This window comes from Myxocyprinus asiaticus, chromosome 16, assembly GCF_019703515.2.
Source record: "Myxocyprinus asiaticus isolate MX2 ecotype Aquarium Trade chromosome 16, UBuf_Myxa_2, whole genome shotgun sequence".
Taxonomy (NCBI): domain Eukaryota; kingdom Metazoa; phylum Chordata; class Actinopteri; order Cypriniformes; family Catostomidae; genus Myxocyprinus; species Myxocyprinus asiaticus.
Window position 1 is genome coordinate 10,203,130 of NC_059359.1, and position 20,761 is coordinate 10,223,890.

At 36.7% G+C, this 20,761-nt stretch overlaps 2 protein-coding genes across 4 annotated transcripts in view; one reads left to right on the plus strand and one right to left on the minus strand.

Annotated features, from left to right (window-relative positions):
- The window catches only part of LOC127454616 (calcium-transporting ATPase type 2C member 1), a 49,862-nt gene extending 40,011 nt beyond the window's left edge, over positions 1–9,851 (plus strand). For both annotated transcript variants that reach the window (XM_051721935.1, XM_051721936.1), the window contains 3 exons: positions 1,496–1,591; positions 4,837–4,978; positions 6,836–9,851. In XM_051721935.1, the coding sequence (XP_051577895.1) occupies positions 1,496–1,591; positions 4,837–4,978; positions 6,836–6,957 (360 nt within the window). In that variant the 3' untranslated portion in view covers positions 6,958–9,851. The remainder of the gene's footprint in view (positions 1–1,495; positions 1,592–4,836; positions 4,979–6,835) is intronic.
- Positions 9,852–9,970: 119 nt separating this feature from the next.
- On the minus strand, positions 9,971–18,382 carry LOC127454620 (protein asteroid homolog 1-like). 2 transcript variants are annotated; one of them, XM_051721943.1, is made up of 5 exons: positions 18,297–18,382; positions 16,051–17,361; positions 15,199–15,412; positions 11,737–11,896; positions 9,971–11,125 (listed from the first exon to the last, which is right to left on the minus strand). In XM_051721943.1, the coding sequence occupies exons 2-5, from the start codon at positions 17,347–17,349 to the stop codon at positions 10,696–10,698; spliced, it is 2,103 nt and encodes a 700-aa protein (XP_051577903.1). In that variant the 5' UTR covers positions 17,350–17,361; positions 18,297–18,382; the 3' UTR covers positions 9,971–10,695. The 2 variants fall into 2 exon arrangements, with proteins under 2 accessions (XP_051577903.1, XP_051577904.1); XM_051721944.1 differs by having other exon boundaries at positions 16,051–17,239; positions 18,297–18,349.
- Between the last annotated feature and the right edge of the window lie 2,379 nt (positions 18,383–20,761).

Genomic DNA, 20,761 nt, shown 5'->3' on the forward strand with positions numbered 1-20,761 from the left:
TGTTGGGAAACACTGAGGTAAATGACTGAACTATTTACATGTTGCACATGAGAAATGGTGTAATTTTGTTTACACGGTGCCATTTTGTTTTCAGAGGCATTACACAACTTTGTTTAATACATTATCTTTGTAATTGGTCTTTGCCTGTCTGTTTGAGAAATAATAGTGAGTGCTGGTACTCCTTTGCAAAGTGGCATTCCTTTACCAAGTTATTTTTAGGGATTGAAGCATGAAGTGCTGAAACCCTATTGTTGTTTTAGGGTTTAACTTTATTATTATTATTTTATGCTAAAACTGATCGTGGAGACCTGAATCTTGGTGGGATGGTAGTACTATTGCTCGCTACTCAGGGGCAAGAACTTGCCCTGATCTGCCAATCGGTGGTGCTATAACAAAGGCAAATGTGTTTTGGGCTATAACTTCTGAACTCCTGAAAAAGTTATTGATAGCATAGGTTACAGTTCATTCTGAACAATACTGCCTCAAAGAACCATTGATCTCAATCAAGTAGTTTGTGAAATATTTGAGGTTATTTAAAAAAATCTACTTTTGCTAATTAGTCCTAGGTTTTTCACTCGCACCAAACAAAACAAGTGCAGTCAAATTCCTAGATCGATAATGATCAAATAAATGTTGAACTTTGCATTTGGCATGGCTATAACAGGGTGATTTTCAAAATATGGGTGTGGTCTAGTTTACCCAAAAGCCCATAACTCCTAAATGCCACATCCGATTTTTCTTTTCAAATGTAGTACGCATAAGTGACATGATTCTAAAGAAGCATGCAAAATTTGGTGGAGATCAGTCAATAGGTTTGTGCTATATCAGGAATATTAAAAAGACTATATCTTGATGATAATTTATCCTATGTTGCTGAAAATTATGGTGCTTTATCTAAATTTTGGAGCTAACAGGCTATTTGAAAAATGCTTTACACATGCACTTAAAGGTCCTATGCCACTTGAACCCCAAAAATGGCTGCTTGCAGCTATATTAAGCATTTATTTTTTCATCTAATGCACAGATGCCAAGTTCTAATTACATTCATTTATAAATGCTGAAAAACTACACTTTTCCGAAGGAAAGACCAAGCAAGCAAAGATGTTATTTTAATTTTTGACCATGATGACTTAGTTCCATTGAATTGATTAGAAATACTTTAAGGAAGTGTTGTAAACTTTTTCAATGTTGTTTTTCCTCTAGGGAAAGTAGCATCAAATCCATTTTGGAAAATAGAGTAGGTGATAAAGTACATTAAATCTGATAAAATAATTTCCTCCCCAAAGCTACAGGAACTACGCCAAAAGCTTTGCAAGAAACCACAAACCTTGTCCTTGATTTTTTTTTTTTACCACTTCCCTTCAGAGGTCTGTAGTTTAATGAAGTGGAGTAGAGCAGTACATTTCAATTATCACAGTCTTGTCTTGATGGCTGTATGATATACATTTACTTGTTTTGTTTTTGTGTATTTTTTTTTATTTTTATTTTTTTTCAGCTGCGGGACAATGAGATCACACCACGGGACACCACCATGACGTTTACCTGTTTTGTGTTCTTTGATATGTTCAACGCTCTCAGTTCCAGATCACAGGTATAAGCACTTCATTGCTCCTTTAAACACTTCAGCAGAAGATACTGTATAAGAACCACAAGTATATTTCCTGTTAACTTTTACACTGGGGCAGATTATGGTGCCCTGAAGAACTTGGGGTGAGCAGCATCTTAAACACTGCCACCTGCTGTAAGAATTTAGAATCTTCTTGTTTCAAAAGCTCAAAAGGGCAGAGTCCCTTTGGTCACTTTTAATTCGTTATTAACCCTTTAAGCTCTGATTGGCCCATGGAGAAAAAAAATAATTATCAAAATATTAATAAATGCAGTCTTGACCAACACAAAATAGGAAGCTTGGAAAATAAAGCTTAGAAGCTGTACTTTATAATACATGTAGGAATTTTAACCAGAACTGAACAAGTGGATTTGAAATTTGCAGACAAATCAGAAGTGTTCCGTTTTGATAATTTATTAATAATTGTGCACTGCACATTTTATTGTAATCAATAAAAACATCAAACGGATCAAATAGCCATGTGTCATGTCATTGGAAAGCTCTCAAAGAGTAGAATACAACCAGCCTGACTGGTTTAATCACGTTACATGTTACAGGTGTTGCATATAAGCAGTGTTTTCGCTTATAACTTCACGAAAAATAAACAGAACATAAAATGTGACATATCATACTTAAAGGAGGGGATTCCTGTTAAAACGAGCCCACACACAACGTAATGAGATGCACAGATCATTAGATAATCCACATAAAGCACAATGTGAACATCGCACATAATGTGCTATCTGGCTAAAAACTAGGGATGTGCACTACGACTAATTTGACTGTCGTTTAAACGGAAGTTTTGTAACTGACCAGTCGACTAGTCTAAAGAGAAACCAACCTTCAGAAAACAGTAAAAAAAAAAAAAAAAAAAAATAAGTGTTTATGCGACCCATTTAAAATACTTAATCTATTCCAAATCCAATGCTAAATTCCACTGAAATGGGGCATTTATCTGCGACGTCCTCGCCTTGAATTATGATCATTGTACATTAAATATAGAACATGACACGCATTCACTGAATCAACATTAGTGAATATTTAACAGACATATTTATTGAAAACAACTGAATGAATAGTGCAGGATCAAATGGAACAACCATTAAAAGCCTGTTCTAAACGGAAATCACCAAGTAAAAGTTACTTAACATATTAAAACAGTCAGGACATTGTTGAAAATAATTAACAGGTAGACTAAGCCAAATCTATGAGAGAGAAAAAAATGCTCTGAAAAGTTGCGCATATTTCGCGACGTGCAGTCGTGCGTTAACCATTGATCTAATATGACAGCTGTTCGGTAAAGAATGCTAACCAATAACAGTTACGATGTAAGAACAAAGTAGCTATAGGATAGAAAAAATAGGCCTGTGATGTAGCCTGCAATAAACCTAATGTATTCTAAACATGACGTGCACACAGAACAAAAGATAGTTTAACCTGTTAAGCAGTCGGCACCTCGTTGAAAATAGTTTTCTTAATCAGCAGATAAAAAAAAATTGCATACCTAGTCTAAAACAGTTATTTTCTAGGCTACTTACTCAAAAGCATAATTTTTTGGATGAGCAAAATTAACCCGTCGACTTAACTCACCTAAGGTGGCTGTCCTGCGCTTGAAAAAGCCCGCTCAGTGGAAAAATAACGTGCAAGCATGCACCAATTTAAAGAAGACTCAAATGTGAAAACATCCTTAGGGACTTTCAAACGTTTGGAAAGCCGATTCCCGCACCACCGAAGTGATTTCATAACTACTTTGCTGAGTTTGCTTGTCTAGCGAGAGGACATTTTCCTGCGTGCGCCACGAGTGAGAGAGGGAAGAAACATGCGCAGCCTGAGGTGAAATTAACCTCTATATCTGCTCTTTTTTTTATTTTTTTTTTATAATATTTGTATTATTAAATCTATTTAAAACATGTAACATTAATATGACAGTAATTTAAGTGCAGCCTCTGTAAAAATATAAAGCCAAACGTAAATGTGTAAAAAATTATGATCAGTTTAATGGGGGGAAATATTAACCGACTAGTAATTCCAGTGTCGACTAGCAGCATCAGAACCGTTTAGTCGACTAGTCGACTAGTCTCGCACATCCCTACTAAAAACACGTTAGCTTTTCTGGATCAGATGACTTCATCGGAAATATAGTATGTTGTCCAGCGTCATGGAATGCTAAACCAATCGTATTAGGATTCAGATAGCTTCAACCAGAGGTGGAAGTCATCCAAATATGGGCAGAGAGGATCGTTCACTCTAAATAAAAATGGCCACCAGGAGATGGTGCCAAGTACATGACACAGACTCGATGGCTCAAATGACACAGAATGGAACTGAATGAGATCTCGTTACTCATGCCTGCATGCTTTGGAGAGAGTGCATTGTTGTAATTCCATGTGTAATTAGTTCTTATGTACAATTATTTTGTTTTATTTGTTTTGGAGAGGCTTTTGGACATTTGGAGACATTTTTGGAAACTAGGATTAATTGTATTTGTAATGCTGTTTTTTCAATCTTTGCAATCTTTTGATTGCTTTGTCTTATCAACACAACATTTTACTCAGTTGAAGGTGACATGATTGGGAACAAAACAAAAGCTGTTTTTCGGAGCTACCTTATTTACACCCTGAGATTTATATATATATATATATATATATATATATATATATATATATATATATATATATATATATATATATATATGTGTGTGTGTGTGTGTGTGTGTGTGTGTGTGTGTGTGTGTGTGTGTGTGTGTATATATATATATATATATATATATATATATATAAATCTCAGGGTGTAAATAAGGTAGCTGTCAAATCAGAACAAAAATTTCATTTTTTTTTTTCAGCAGTTTCTTAGACTGAGATTCTCATAATTTATCATACATGTTTAAAAAGTTTTCTTTTAAATGATACCAAACAATTGACCATCATTGCTTTTTTGTAGAGCTATAAGCCTTCAATTTTAGGCATGCCACTAAAACAGGAAATCTTTAGAAACACCTGTAAGTAAACCTTAGGTTGAAGGTTACTTCCCCCAAAAAGTGCTACAACTGGGCCTCTGTGGCACTATCAAAACATTCCTCTGTTTGAGCATCCTGACCAGCCTGACAAAGCAACATATTTTTGCAATTACATTTAGTGCCACTAGTGGCGCAGAAATTGCACACTTTACCTTTAAGGCACACCTTTAATGTCAGTAATTCATCAGAGGCCACTGTTTTTCTCTTCCTGCAGACACGGATGGTGCATGAGATGGGCTTATGCAGTAACAGGATGTTCTGCTACGCTGTGCTGGGCTCTATCATGGGCCAACTGCTGGTTATCTATTTCCCTCCTCTGCAGAAGGTCTTTCAAACTGAGAGCCTCAGCATTTTAGGTATGCAACGACCACTGTACACAAATCATGTATATTGGCACATCGAAATACTTTGAATTAAAGCAATATCACACAAGCAAGAGTGCTGAATCACAGCTGTACTAATATTGAATCGTTAGTGAAATATCAGCTCTCTGGTAACACCACTTGTCCAATCAAATTTGAGTACTGAATATTACAGTGGTGCTAGAAAGTTTGTGAACCCTTCAGAATTTTCTATACGTCTGCATAAATATAACTAAAACATTATCAGATTTTCACACACATCCTAAAAGTAGATAAAGAGAACCCAATTAAACAAATGAGACAAAAATATTATACTTGGTCTTTTATTTATTGAGAAAAATGATCTGATATTACATATGTGAGTGGCAAAAGTATGTGAACCTCTAGGATTAGCAGTTAATTTTAAAGTGAAATTAGAGTCAGGTGTTTTCAAACAATGGGATGACAATCAGGTGTGACTGGGCACCCTGTTTTATTTAAAGAACAGGGATCTATCAAAGTCTGATTTCACAACACATGTTTGTGGAAGTGTATTAGGGCACGAACAAAGGAGATTTCTGAGGACCTCAGAAAAAGAGTTGTTGATGCTCATCAGGCTGAAAAAGGTTACAAAACCATCTCTAAAGAGTTTGGACTCCTCCAATCCACAGTCAGACAGATTGTGTACAAATGGAGGAAATTCAAGACCACTGTTACCCTCCCCAGGAGTGGTCGACCAACAAAGTTCTCCTCCAAGAGCACGGTGTGTAATAGTCTGCGAGGTCACAAAGGAACCCAGAGTAACTTCTAAGCAACTAAAGGCCCCTCTCACATTGGCTAATGTTACTGTTCATGAGTCCACCATCAGGAGAACACTGAACATGCATGACAGGGTTGCAAGGAGGAGGTCACTGCTCTCCAAAAAAACTTGGCTGCCTGTCTGCAGTTTGCTAAAGATCACGTGGACAAGCCAGAAGGCTATTGGAAATTTTTTTTTGTGGACGGATGAGACCAAAATAGAAATTTTTGGTTTAAATGAGAAGCATTATGTTTGGAGAAAGGAAAACACTGCATTCCAGCTTAAGATCCTTATCCCATCTGTGAAACATGGTGGTGGTAGTATCATGGTTTGGGCCTGTTTTTCTGCGTCTGGGCCAGGACGGCTTGCCATCATTGATGGAACAATGAATTCTGAATTATACCAGCGAATTCTAAAGGAAAATGTCATGACATCTGTCCATGAACTGAATCTCAAGAGAAAGTGGGTCATGCAGCAAGACAACGACCCTAAGAACACAAGTCGTTCTACCAAAGAATGGTTAAAGAAGAATAAAGTTAATGTTTTGGAATGGCCAAGTCAAAGTCCTGACCTTAATCCAATAGAAATGTTGTGGAAGGACATGAAGCGAGCAGTTCATGTGAGGAAACCCACCAACATCCCAGAGTTGAAGCTGTTCTGTATGGAGGAATGTGCTAAAATTCCTCCGAGCCAATGTGCAGGACTGATCAACAATTACTGGAAACATTTAGTTGCAGTTATTGCTGCACAAGGGGGTCACACCAGATACTGAAAGCAAAGGTCCACATACTTTTGCCACTCACAGATATGTAATATTGAATCATTTTCCTCAATAAATAAATGACCAAGTATAATATTTTTGTCTCATTTGTTTAATTGGGTTCTCTTTATCTACTTTTAGGACTTGTGTGAAAATCTGATGATGTTTTACATCATATTTATGCAGAAATATAGAAAATTCTGAAGGGTTCACAAACTTTCAAGCACCTCTGTACTTGTATAATTGGCAGCCAAACATAATTAAAATTATTGCATTTTATGTGTTCACTGATTTAAGCACCATATCCCCGCAGATCTGCTATTCTTGGTGGGCCTCACGTCCTCTGTGTGCGTGGTGTCTGAGGTTATAAAGAAATTAGAGAGACTCAAAGGTGGAGAGAAAACTACAGACAATGAGGATTTCCATGACGTATGACGCATATTGTGTCACATGCAGAGAATGTTGGGAGGGGCTTGAAGGGTGACGGGGTGTTGTTTGGAATGTCGTCTGGGCTGGTCTCATACCATACGATACAAATAGGAGCGAGCCGTCGAGTCCGTCCTGTATGTACAGTTCCTTTTTTAGGGTCATCATGACCAGCAAAAATGGAGCTGATTTTGGAAGAATGCACTGGCCTGTACCCTTGGAGATGCTTGGGAGTGCTGCTTTATGACTGTACTACTACTACCTGTGGGATCTGGACAAACTTAATTTATAAGATACTGTATCTGTCCATACAGTGGCTGTCTTGATTTCATGATTTAAGCGATGTATTATGTTTTATTTATATATATATACATACACACACATACACACTGTCGGACAAATGTTTGGAATAATGTACAGATTTTGCTGTTTCAGAAGGAAATTTGTATTTTAATTCACCAAAGTGGCATTCATCTGATCACAAAGTATAGTCAGAACATTACTGATGTAAAAAACAGCACCATCACTATTTGAAAAAAGTCATTTTTGATCAAATCTAGACAGGCCCCATTTCCAGCAGCCATCACTCCAACACCTTATCCTTGAGTAATCATGCTAAATTGCTAATTTTGTACTAGAAAATCACTTGGCATTATATCAGACACAGTTGAAAGCTATTTGGTTCGTTAAATGAAGCTTAACATTGTCTTTGTGTTTGTTTTTGAGTTGCCACAGTATGCAATAGACTGGCAGGTCTTAAGGTCAATATTAGGTCAGAAATGGCAAAAAAAGAAACCGCTTTCTCTAGAAACTCGTCAGTCAATCATTGTTTTGAGGAATGAAGGCTATACAATGCTTGAAATTGCAACTGGCTCTAACAAGGACAGAAAGAGATGTGGAAGGCCAGATGTACAACTAAACAAGAGGATAATTACATCAGAGTCTCTAGTTTGAGAAATAGATGCCTCACATGTCCTCCGCTGACAGCTTCATTGAATTCTACCCGCTCAACACCAGTTTCATGTACAACAGTAAAGAGAAGACTCAGGGGTGCAGGCCTTATGGGAAGAATTGCAAAGAAAAAGCCACTTTTGAAACAGAAAAACAAAAAGAAAAGGTTAGAGTGGGCAAAGAAACACACATTGGACAACAGATAATTGGAAAAGAGTGTTATGGATCTTAACCCCATTGAGCTTTTGTTGGATCAGCTAGACTGTAATGTGTGTGAGAAGTGCCCGACAAGACAGCCACATCTATGGCAAGTGCTACAGGAAGTGTGGGGTGAAATGTCACCTGAGTATCTGGACAAACTGACAGCTAGAATGCCAAGGATCTGCAAAGCTGTCATTGCTGCATGTGGAGGATTTTGGGATGAAAAAGTAGTAGAAGTAGTTTAATTTTTTTTTTTTCAAATTGTAATAGTAATTTTTCTGATTATTAATGTTCTGACTATACATTGTGATCAGCTGAATGCCACTTTGGTGAATAAAAGTACCAATTTCTTTCCATAAGAGCAAAATCTGTACATTATTCCAAACTTTTGGCCACCGTTTTGTGTGTGTGTGTGTGTGTGTGTGTGTGTGTGTGTGTGTGTGTGTGTATGTATATATTAGAAGTATTTGGTCTTTTTAAATCTTTCTTTGAGCATTTCTGGTTAGAGGTTTGTGGAACAGTATGTAAAATACCTTTTTGCTTTCGAATTCTAAATAATGCTTGAATAATCATTTATTTTCTTTGCATAGGAGAATGCTGTAAATCTGTGTTCATGAGAAGATGATTATTTCAGTATACGATGGAACGGACCACTTAAAATCATGTTTTAGGTCACCCTAAAACTTGTGTGGTGATGTAAGGTTATTTACACTGACAACTGGATAAGCATAATTTTACATTCATGGTACATACATTTTATAACACCATGAAACAGCCAGACTGTAGAGACTGGACTATACACTGCAAAAGTCAGATTTTATAATCTGCATATAGATTACTTGTTTTGGAAGATTACAGGAGCCCCCTTAATGATGGCATTGAGATTACAGGGCTCCATTTTATGATTGCCTCCAAGTACATGCACTATAAGTTTGAAGCCTTTAAGATTTACAAATACGCAATTCTCAGTTCAACAGTACTTGCACAGAATCTACACTATATTTCAATTCTTTTCAAATATTTTTTTTTTTCTCCCCAATTTGGAATGCCCAATTCCCAATGCGCTCTTAATCCTCGTGGTGGCGTGGTGACTCTCTTCAATCCGGGTGGCGGAGGATGAATCTCAGTTGCCTCCGCTTCTGAGACCGTCAATCCGTGCATCTTATCACATGGCTTGTTTGGCTTTTCCTATCCTGTTATATAATTTCTTGCCATGTTAGCTGAACAATTTGTAGTACATAAAATTTTACTGATATATTTGTTGGTTAAATGGTTGATAATTGTATTAAATGTTGGAGTGCAGAATTATTGGATAGACTTCTAATTAAACCCCCATGCTGAAAACCCTCAGTGCAGCCCATCATATTACTTCATTTCCCTTTGCCAGCACGGTCTTGTTACTGAGGTACAGGTAAAGATGATACACTGAGTTTTTGCAGTATGTAATAATATTTCTTCTTATTGATGGACACTTTGTCCATATTTATTAATTAGTGGAAATTATTTTCCGCCCGTTCTGTTTTCAAGCACAGCTCTTGCTGTGAGAAAACACAGCAACATACATGTATAGTAAAGTATAAATACAAGACATGAAGGGTGACATGTTAAAGATTATTTTATTTGTCATTTTTTGTTTTCTCTATTTGTAAGATTATATTTATTTTATTGTGGTTTGCACAGCTGAAACCAGTAATCTGTTGTGGTTATTTCAAAACACAATTGTACAATAAAATTTTTACAAATTTAAACAATACTGTGTATTTGATGTTGTCGATCTTTGTGTAGTGTGCTTACATCAATTAAACATGCCTTTTGCAAGAAACAAAAATCAAAAGATTCCAAAATTTGGCACATTGTGGAGAATAATTGAATACATGCTCTAGATTTCATAATTTATTATTAACACAACTGTACATTAAGGACTACAAGAGCTTAGTGAGTTTCAAGAGTGTCATAGGCATAAAGTTATTTAGAGTCTTCTGTTGGCAAACATAAAACTGTCCATTCAATTATATTACATAGTAAAGTGCATTGTAAAAACTTCTCATAATGAGGAAATAAGAACCAGTGCATTCTGACTCTTTCAGTTTGTAAAAACAAACTGAGATTGTGTTTAAAGTCATGCATGCTGTAAGTACAGTGGATGTTTTTGGGGCAAGCCATTCTGGAGAATTTAAAAGCAGAAATGCAAAGCTCAGATTTGTTAAAGCTCTTGCATCAGTTCTCCTGTATAAAAATGTGTTATTTGAGCAGTAAATTGCTTTACTGTAGTAATGCATTATCAAAATAATTCATATGTAATTTCTGTTTGATAGTTACATGTCCATTTCTGGTATCCTTGAGCACATCAAGCAGAAGTTATCTGCTTTACTGCCTTTACATGGTAATGAAAGGAGTTAAAAGATTGTATATAACTTTACATAGACTAGGTTAAGTGAACATTTTCTCACACAAGTCTCATGTTAACACATTTGCATAAGTGCATTACTGTAAATGCTATTTTGTTTGTTTTACAAACTGAGGGAAGAGTCAAAACCCCATCTTCCCAGATTGTTCCAACAACTTTGAATTGCTTTTGGGAGATATCTAAGCCATTTACTCAAAGCATCTCCTCTCATATTTCTTAGAGGGATGAGTATCATTGCGTGATTTGGCCTTGTATCTGGTACGGACGGTATAAGAACATTCAAGCATCTCGGTCTTGGCCTTACTCCTGCCTTTTCCATTAAGATCATCATCATCATAGTCCTCAATATCCTCATCCATGAAATGTTCAAACAAGCTGCTCAGTTCATCTATGGGCTGATTGTGATGTCTGTAGCCATTAGGAATTTTGACAGCAGTTCTGTGCCCATCCCTGTTACTTATTCTCAAAATGCCGTCCTTATCCACCAAGCTCAGCACTGCATCTTTCAACTGTCTGAACAGCTGCTCAGCATAGGAACCGCTCACCAGCAGAGTTTCTGGAGTGACGCCTCTGCTGAGCTCTCGAACAGCCTGGTGCACCAGTGTTCCACGGTACAGCCTAAACACCGGAGAGAGGAAAACATTTAGTTGTAGTAGTGACTGAGTAAATGACTGCAGTATATTTGGAATGTCATACTGCCATACTACTCTTATCTACAGTATGCGTGATGTCCCATTTACACTGTGTCAAATGATACGGAAGTATGGTTAATATATATATATATATATATATATATATATATATATATATATATATATATATATATATATTCGTTATAGACTGCCAAGAGTTAAGATGTTTTAACAGAAAATTTCATAAAAAATGCAAATATCTATTTTTATGTCCGATAAGATAACCGGACGACGCACAATTAATTAAACATGCACGTGTTAATAAGGTCATGACTCATGTGATATCGACGTAACATACTACTTGCATCCTGTTTCACATTCCATTTTCCAAAAAACGTTATGTAATATTCAGTGCATACTGTGCAGAATGTCGTAATCAGTATGCCAGCATTCCATTACAAACATAAGGTTTCAGATAACTAGATTATCTAAGTAACCCGGAGATCAAAATGACAAAAGTCAACACTGAGAGCAAGATATTAAAATAATGAGTAAAGGCTTTCTCAATGGTTTTTGAGAAATAAAATGATGTTGTACCATGCACACTCTGGTTCTTGTAGTGGAAGACACAGTAAACGATTGAGATGGAGACTCCATAATAAGCAGGATTGCCACTGGCTGTATAGATGAGCCACTTCGTGGTCCAAACGGTTCTTTCCCTGGTGAATTTGCAGTTTTTTGAGGCTCAACAGCGTGTCTAAAACCAAACCCCCCAAAATATCAACATGTAAAACATGCAATAAAACTAAAAAATAATCTTCATTATTTCATAATTATATATATGGCTGACAAAAAGATTCTTGAGACACCATTTGGGGTTCTTCAATTGCAACACCAGCACAACCCTGTGCAGAACCTTCAGACACCCTTTAAAAGTACAAGGTTCTTCTAAATATACAGGTGCATCTCAATAAATTAGAATGTTGTGGAAAAGTTCATTTATTTCAGTAATTCAACTCAAATTGTGAAACTCGTGTATTAAATAAATTCAATGTACACAGACTGAAGTAGTTTAAGTCTTTGGTTCTTTTAATTGTGATGATTTTGGCTCACATTTAACAAAAACACACCAATTCACTATCTCAAAAAATTAGAATATGGTGACATGCCAATCAGCTAATCAACTCAAAACACCTGCAAAGGTTTCCTGAGCCTTCAAAATGGTCTCTCAGTTTGGTTCACTAGGCTACACAATCATGGGGAAGGCTGCTGATCTGACAGTTGTCCAGAAGACAATCATTGACACCCTTCACAAGGAGGGTAAGCCACAAACATTCATTGCCAAAGAAGCTGGCTGTTCACAGAGTGCTGTATCCAAGCATGTTAACAGAAAGTTGAGTGGAAGGAAAAAGTGTGGAAGAAAAAGATGCACAACCAACCGAGAGAACCGCAGCCTTATGAGGATTGACAAGCAAAATCGATTCAAGAATTTGGGTGAACTTCACAAGGAATGGACTGAGGCTGGGGTCAAGGCATCAAGAGCCACCACACACAGACGTGTCAAGGAATTTGGCTACAGTTGTCGTATTCCTCTTGTTAAGCCACTCCTGAACCACAGACAACGTCAGAGGCGTCTTACCTGGGCTAAGGAGAAGAAGAACTGGACTGTTGCCCAGTGGTCCAAAGTCCTCTTTTCAGATGAAAGCAAGTTTTGTATTTCATTTGGAAACCAAGGTCCTAGAGTCTGGAGGAAGGGTGGAGAAGCTCATAGCCCAAGTTGCTTGAAGTCCAGTGTTAAGTTTCCACAGTCTGTGATGATTTGGGGTGCAATGTCATCTGCTGGTGTTGGTCCATTGTGTTTTTTGAAAACCAAAGTCACTGCACCCGTTTACCAAGAAATTTTGGAGCACTTCATGCTTCCTTCTGCTGACCAGCTTTTTAAAGATGCTGATTTCATTTTCCAGCAGGATTTGGCACCTGCCCACACTGCCAAAAGCACCAAAAGTTGGTTAAATGACCATGGTGTTGGTGTGCTTGACTGGCCAGCAAACTCACCAGACCTGAACCCCATAGAGAATCTATGGGGTATTGTCAAGAGGAAAATGAGAAACAAGAGACCAAAAAATGCAGATGAGCTGAAGGCCACTGTCAAAGAAACCTGGGCTTCCATACCACCTCAGCAGTGTCACAAACTGATCACCTCCATGCCACGCCGAATTGAGGCAGTAATTAAAGCAAAAGGAGCCCCTACCAAGTATTGAGTACATATACAGTAAATGAACATACTTTCCAGAAGGCCAACAATTCACTAAAAATGTTTTTTTATTGGTCTTATGATGTATTCTAATTTGTTGAGATAGTGAATTGGTGGGTTTTTGTTAAATGTGAGCCAAAATCATCACAATTAAAAGAACCAAAGACTTAAACTACTTCAGTCTGTGTGCATTGAATTTATTTAATACACGAGTTTCACAATTTGAGTTGAATTACTGAAATAAATGAACTTTTCCACGACATTCTAATTTATTGAGATGCACCTGTATTTCAAGAGCCTCAAAGCCTTTCTCTTATGATGGGGTTACTGAAAGAACTGTTGACAGTACTTGGAGTTCTTGCAGTAACCAAAAATAAAGGCTAAATTATATTTACTGGGCAAACAGGATTCTTTTAGTTCACCTAACAAATATGACGAAATGCAGCGAGTTTTCTGTTTTGCCAAGGTGTTTGTTTGGTGATATTTCTCCTGTTCATGCACATCTTTGAAACTCTTGACTTAGGAGAACTTGGCTAGTCAAAGAGTGTTTGATTGGTTAAAACTAATCATGGGTGTGGTTTATTTACAATCACGCGTGCCAGCTGAGGAGTAGTTACCTAAGTTACTATCATTAAAAATGTATAACTATGAGGCCCGTCAAAGATTTTGTGCATAAGTACACAAGTTTTTCTATTATGATTCACAACACAAACTTCATGAAGACAAAATGGGCATAACAAATGCATGGAGAGAGATTGCAGTTTTCATGAAGTCAGATTAGATCACTTGTCGCCAAAAGTATAAGGGGAGCCGTGACTAGTTTAATAAGACAACGAATCTATGCAGCGCTAAAAGCTGCGATCCACAGAAAGCATTTTTGGCATTATTTCCATGGCTGGAACAGTACGTTAAACATGGAATGTCACCCCCTACAAAACTAATTTTAAAATGGTGCCACGCTTAGTATAAACACCATTGCTTTAGTTAGTCTAGGAGAAAAAATAATTCTTCTTCGTAATATAAATTAGTCTTGAGTTTCACAGAGAACTGAAAGGGTGCCTGGAGGATTTCCAATGGGTTCTGCCGGTGTGGCAGCTGAGGAACCCCAAATGGGGCCATGAGTATCTTTTAATTTTAACAGTGCAGAACCCTCAGGAGAACCTTTAGGTAACCTGTTGAAGGTGCCTCACATATCCCATTGGTTACTCAACAAACTTCAATATATATTTCAATTCTCTCAAAGACTTTCCTTTATGATGTTACTGGTGGAACCATTGGCAGTCTTTAGAGTTCTTGCAGGAACTTATTGGTTCTATTTTAAAGGTGCCTTAGAGAACTACCCCTTTAAAAGGCTTTAAAAGGATTTCCAAAGGGATCTACCTGTGCGGCTGAGATTATTTGCACTGACAACTGGATAAGCGAGATACCCCAAATACTGTCTCAAGAATATTTGTATTTTGACAGTGTAAGATTTGTTGTGTTTTGGATAATGGTTTGCTGGTGTCCACACCAAGCTTCTAAGCTAGCTTTACCAGCAAGAGTTTTTGGTCAACTATCATGGCCAGAAAGACCATGCTGCTTGACAAGCATTATTTGCATGGCTATGCCAGGAATTTATGCTGGTGTAAGATGGTCTTCTCTGCAGGGTAAGGTAAAGGCTTAAATTGTATTGATCCAAGGAGGAGAAACCCCCAAGTTTTCTTCATCAGTTTTACACTAGCTCACCAGGTTGAAGGGAAAACCTATACTTTATTGTTGACATGATAGAAGTACATCTTTCTGTAATTAGATTTTGACTTCAGTACCTTTTTGTTTGTTGGGCATACTGCAGAGCTTTCCATAGACCATGCCCAATAGCAGGCTCCAAAGATGCACTTGGCTCGGCTGAGGTTGTGCGTTTACCATCCAGTAGTGTGTCACAAACACTTGCAGCTGGAGATCAAGGGGGATTGCTTTTAAGACAACGGTTGGCACACCCAAAGTGTCCAAGAGAACCTGAAGCCGCACATTGTGTGGTTCCTAGAGACACCAGAAAGACAGAAATCAAGAATTTACAGATGAGATTGGGAGATTTGGACTCTTATAAAGTAAAATTGAAAACTATTGAAGCACCATTTGGGGTTTCTCATATGCTGAACATTTTGGAGATCCTCCAGCCACCCTTTAAAGGAGCCTCAAATAATCTATTTATGTACTCAAGGAACTTCAAAATATATTTCAAGAGCCTTGAAGCCTTTCCCTTATGATGGGGTTACTGAAGGAACCACTGACAGTCCTTAGAAGTCTTTCGAGTTCTTGCAGGAACTAAGGGGGTATTTAGATCTCTAGAGTGTTCTGCCACTGTGGCAATCATATGGTGGCTCCAATATCTTTTAATTTAAGAAAAAGCCACTCGAGCCACTCAAGTTTTAAATGTCCTATTTATGTACTATAATAATGTTTTTGATATTTCAAGTGCATCAAAACCTTTAGCTCATGATCGTCTTACTGAAGGGACCATTTCTCAGAAAACTGAAAGGGTGCCTAGAGGTTCTCCATATGGCAGTGTGAAGAACCAAAACGGGTGCCTTGTGTATCTTTTATTTTTTAAAGTTTCTCATTACAAGTCAAATACACTGCAGCTTATATGAATAAAATTAGTGCTGAGACATCTTTACCTCCCTTAATGTTTCCAGTCGAATTCCTGGCTTTACCCTCGTCTGTATGGCTTCAACTTTTGAAAAGGTTAGTGTTAATTGTTCCCTGTCGTACTCATCTACATAGCACTTGCTTGTGCCAGTAGACTCTTTAGCAGCTGCCATGAGTTTGTCTTCTGTTTGCTGTTCTCCCAACAAGAGTACACCATAAAGCACTTGTCGTATGGGACGAGAGGTTTCATTGCTACTGGGGAGCTCAAAATCTTCAACCTGGGATCTCAGGGTGTTCCTTTGCAATACCAGAACATCAATAATGTAGGAGCTCATTCTTCCTTCAAGCAGGGGACGCAGGGTCCACTTAGGTAATGCTTGCAGTGGACTGGATGTTTGTGGAACTGTCTTTGAGATGAAGAACTGGGCAAGAGAACTGGAGAATAGCTTATATTCCTTGATGGCCTCAAACAGTGCTTTAACGACAATGTCCTTTTCTTCATCTGTAATTAGCTTAAGGAAATCAGCTATGGCCTCTTCTGGCCCTGCAAACTTGGATAACCAGTGAAGCAAGCCATCAATACGGGCAAACTCCCCACCGTGTACTGAGTGCTGCTCCCACCTCAGATATCTGATATTTTGCAGCTTCATATAATCATTGCCTAAGATGGCGGCGACGAGTGGGAGAAGATCCTTGTTCATATGTTTAAAAGATGCACATAAATTTTCCACAGAAAAATGTTTGGTTGGGATGAATTTTTTGTTTGTCTGTCTGTCCCCTCTTACATTTTCCCACTGAAAATATGTGATTGGCAAGATTCCAGCCTTGAGGTTGAATATATAAAAATCACTGTCATTGGACAGAATTGGACAATTCCACTGTTTAGCCAAAGCAGCAATTTCCCAATCGGCCTCTTGAAGGCACTCAACAAGTGGTACCTTTAGCTTATGAAGGACCTGTCTGAACACATCTTTAATGAGAATAGGGAGGACTGTCCCTCGTGATCCCACAGACAGGGCATAGGCTTGTTTTATTTTGCCCTGACTTCGTTCCATGAGAGTGTCAAATTTTTTGTCAGTGTGATCGGCCCCACCATCAAGTACAACAAAAGGGCGAATGTCACAGGCTGTGAGGTTCTCGAAGAATTTTCTGATAATTTCTTCAAAGGCGTCATAATCTCCTCCATGCATCTGATCCAATTTACACTGAAAGTACAAGCTATAGTAAAAGTTACATCCATCTATTATTAGTTGACTGTCTCTGAAAGGATAGTCCCTCAAAAATTTTCTGTTGCTCTCAATGTATCTCTTCAGTCCTTGGACTCCCATGTTGAGTAGTCTCTAAATGAAAGATATATTAGTTGCTATATAACAATGAAAATTATATTTATCTATCAATCGACTGATTGAAGAGCCTGGGGCAATTTGCACACAGGAAAGTTGTCACAAGGGCTAGCAAGGGTCAGCTGTATAATGAAGGTATTTTAACCGAAAGGTTGAACAGTGTTCTCATGGGCAAGTAATTTTTGATAAATGTCAGATTGTGGCAAGTTGTCACATTCGTTTTAAATTTTATGTTTATTCAGTTTTATTAGTTCTAATATTTGTTGGCCAAAACAGTAGTTTTTGAGATATTGTACCTTAAAATGTTTTGCTGTCTCATGAATTATTTTGTTTCGTAATGGTTTTATTTAGCAGAAAAGCATAATTGGTTGATTAATGGTAGTTGTCATTGTGACAACTTACCCCATGTAGCGTGACAACATTCCCTGCTACTGGGGCATGTTGTCACAAAAGGTCATCGTGTTTGCAATGAACTATATTGTTTCCCTGGACAATAAACGGTGAAAAAAGTCACAGCTTTTTGGTAGCCATCATTTTATGCTATGTGGTTATACAGAAATTGACTTAAAATAAATGAATAAACTTACCTTGCGAAATATTCACTGCAGTTAAAAACTGACAAGACCCCCAAGTTACTTCAAATAAAATTAAATACATTTATACTTATTTTCGATATTAAATGAAAATCTATGTTAACGACTTTACTATTATTTAAAATATACCTATACAGTATACATTTTTTTTTTATTTCTGTTGCAGTATTTTTTTAGATTGTCACAAGTTTATAATGCAAATGACACATGATTGGTGGACAGATCATGCATAGAAATTGTGCCAATTTCAAAACTTGCCAAATCCTTAAAAAATAAATCCCAAATAACTGTCTTGCTCTTGACAATATGTGTATATATATATATATATAAACAACTTACCAAAACTGATGAACGTCTTTGCACTGTGAAGCGCCTCTGAGCTGCATGTACCCTATTTGCATTCGTATACGGTGTGGATTTTGTTATATTCGTCAGACGGGAAAGCGAAACTTATGTTCACATGACGTGAAGCGTTTCCCCCAAACCGAAACCTGGAATCAACACGAGTGTCATGGAAACAAAATATTGCAATAAAACCGTTTTCTTACGTGATCCTTTTGTCCATTGCCCTTTTAAAATATTTTTTAAGCCTATAATCCATTCCTTTAAATATAGTTAGCCAAGTATTGCTTTTATTTATTAATATAATAAATTATATATATAAATATATATACTTTAAACTACATTACAGCTCTAACACTGAATGGACAGCTTAAAGTTCATATTGTCTTCTATTCAATATGAATGACCATAACTTTAATCACTGCCAGAGTTTTCTATAGCCAAACGAAATGCTTTCAGAAAGTATTCATGAAACATTCTTTTTTTATACTTGTTCATATTGCAGACTTGTTTCTAAAAGCTTAAAATTTTATTTAATAAATGTTCAATATTATAATAAAAATATTGTCATTTAGAGCATTTATTTGCAGAAAACGACACCTGGTCAAAATAACAAAAAAAGATACAGTGTTTTCAGACCTCGAATAATGCAATGAAAACAAGTTCATATTAATTTTTAAAGAACACAATACTAATGTTTTAACTTAGGAAGAGTTCAGAAATCAATATCTGGTGGAATAATCCTGATTTTCAGACCCTGTTATGGCCAGCCCAATCTCAAGACCTGAACCCAATTGAAAACCTCTGGAATTTGATCAGAAGGAAGATGGATGGTTACAAGCCATCAAAAAAAAAAAAAGCCGAGCTGCTTGAATTTTTGCGCCTGGAGTGGCATAATGTCACCCAACAGCAATGTGAAAGTAGAGAGCATGCCAAGACACATGAAATCTGTGATTGAAAAATCAGAGTTATTCCACCAAATATTGATTTCTGAACTCTTCCTAAGTTAAAACAGTATTGTGTTCTTAAAAATGAATATGAACTTGATTTCTTTGCATTATTCAAGGTCTGAAAACACTGCATCTTTGTTATTTTGACCAGTTGTCATTTTCTGCAAATTAATGCTCTAAATGACAACATTTTTATTTGGAATTTGGGAGAAATGTTGTCAGTACTTTATAGAATAAAACAAAAATGTTCATTTTACTCAAACATTTTACTCAAACACATACCTATAAATAGTAAATACAGAGAAACTGATAATTTTGCAGTGGTCTCTTAATTTTATATATATATACACACTGTAAAAAATTACTGTAAATTTACAGCCAAATTCCTACAGCAATCTACTGTGATTCTTAAATACAGTAGTTTGCTGTTAAAATGTTGCATTCTGGGAGATCAAGAACAGGCTCACTGTGAAGTGACTAGCTTTACGGTAAATAGCTGTTCTATGCAAGGCATTAGGGGAAAATGAACATTTAAAATCGTGATATCATCTTGGTGAAAGCTACAGTGACATTCTGAAACGTACACCCCCCCCCAATGAATTTGTTTGTTTGTGGCACATGGTTAATGTTCATGATGCTTCTGACCAACTCCTCTGTTCTTTATCATCTCACATCAGCCTTCACTTGTCTGTCTAATGAGAAGTCAAATAAAAAAATAAAAAATCAACCTTTGAAGCACTGTACATATTAAATGTACAATTTTGCCAGGATTGAACAGTGTATTTATTATGAAAAACAAAACACAACAACAACCTGTACACAGTAAAATAACAGTATAGCACTGCATTGTGGGTTATAATGGTGAAATACCCATAAGCCTTTGCGTTAAAATAAGTATGTATGCTTTGGCAATGCATTGGGGCTACAAAAATTAAAAACAAAAACAAAACAAAAAACATGTACAAAAGTTTTTATTCAGACTTAATAGAAGGCTTAGTTTAATTAGTGTTGTTGTTTTGTTATCAGTAGTTGTGTTTTATTTGAAGTCACCATTATGGTGATTAGTGTTCTCTTGAGCTGGCACCTTGGACCTTCTTCATTATTATATTATGTTCTTCTAGCCACTCAATTTGTGTTTAAGTAAAAGACAAGTTGTTGCACTGTGCTAATTGGAAGACAAAACCTAAGGTCATACTGAATATCTGATCCTATCTTGCAAATGACACTATATGTGGAAATAGTGATGCAATACACAAACACAAACAGTAAAGGTTATTTCAGCAAAATGATATCAAACTGAGTGTTTGATGTTTTTGATGAACTTACAGCATAACAGGAGTTGTTAACAAGACACACACGGATATCTACTCTCGGCATACAAAACGCAACAATGGTGACAGTTAACAAACATACTTTTACGTAAAAGAGTAAAAGCTGAACATTAAAATACAAGTAACTTAGACTACAAAAAAAAAAAAAAAAAAAAAAAATGTCAGAATAAAGTAAATTCTT

Bases quoted from the DNA above. Each gene is read 5' to 3' on its own strand.
- LOC127454620 (XM_051721943.1), bottom strand. From the start codon at position 17,349: ATGGGAGTCCAAGGACTGAAGAGATACATTGAGAGCAACAGAAAATTT. The intron at 15,413-16,050 runs GTAAAGATGTCT...TGGTGTCTCTAG, and splicing joins GACTGGAAACATTAAGGGAG to GAACCACACAATGTGCGGCT. The intron at 11,126-11,736 runs GTACAACATCAT...TCCGGTGTTTAG, and splicing joins CAAGAACCAGAGTGTGCATG to GCTGTACCGTGGAACACTGG.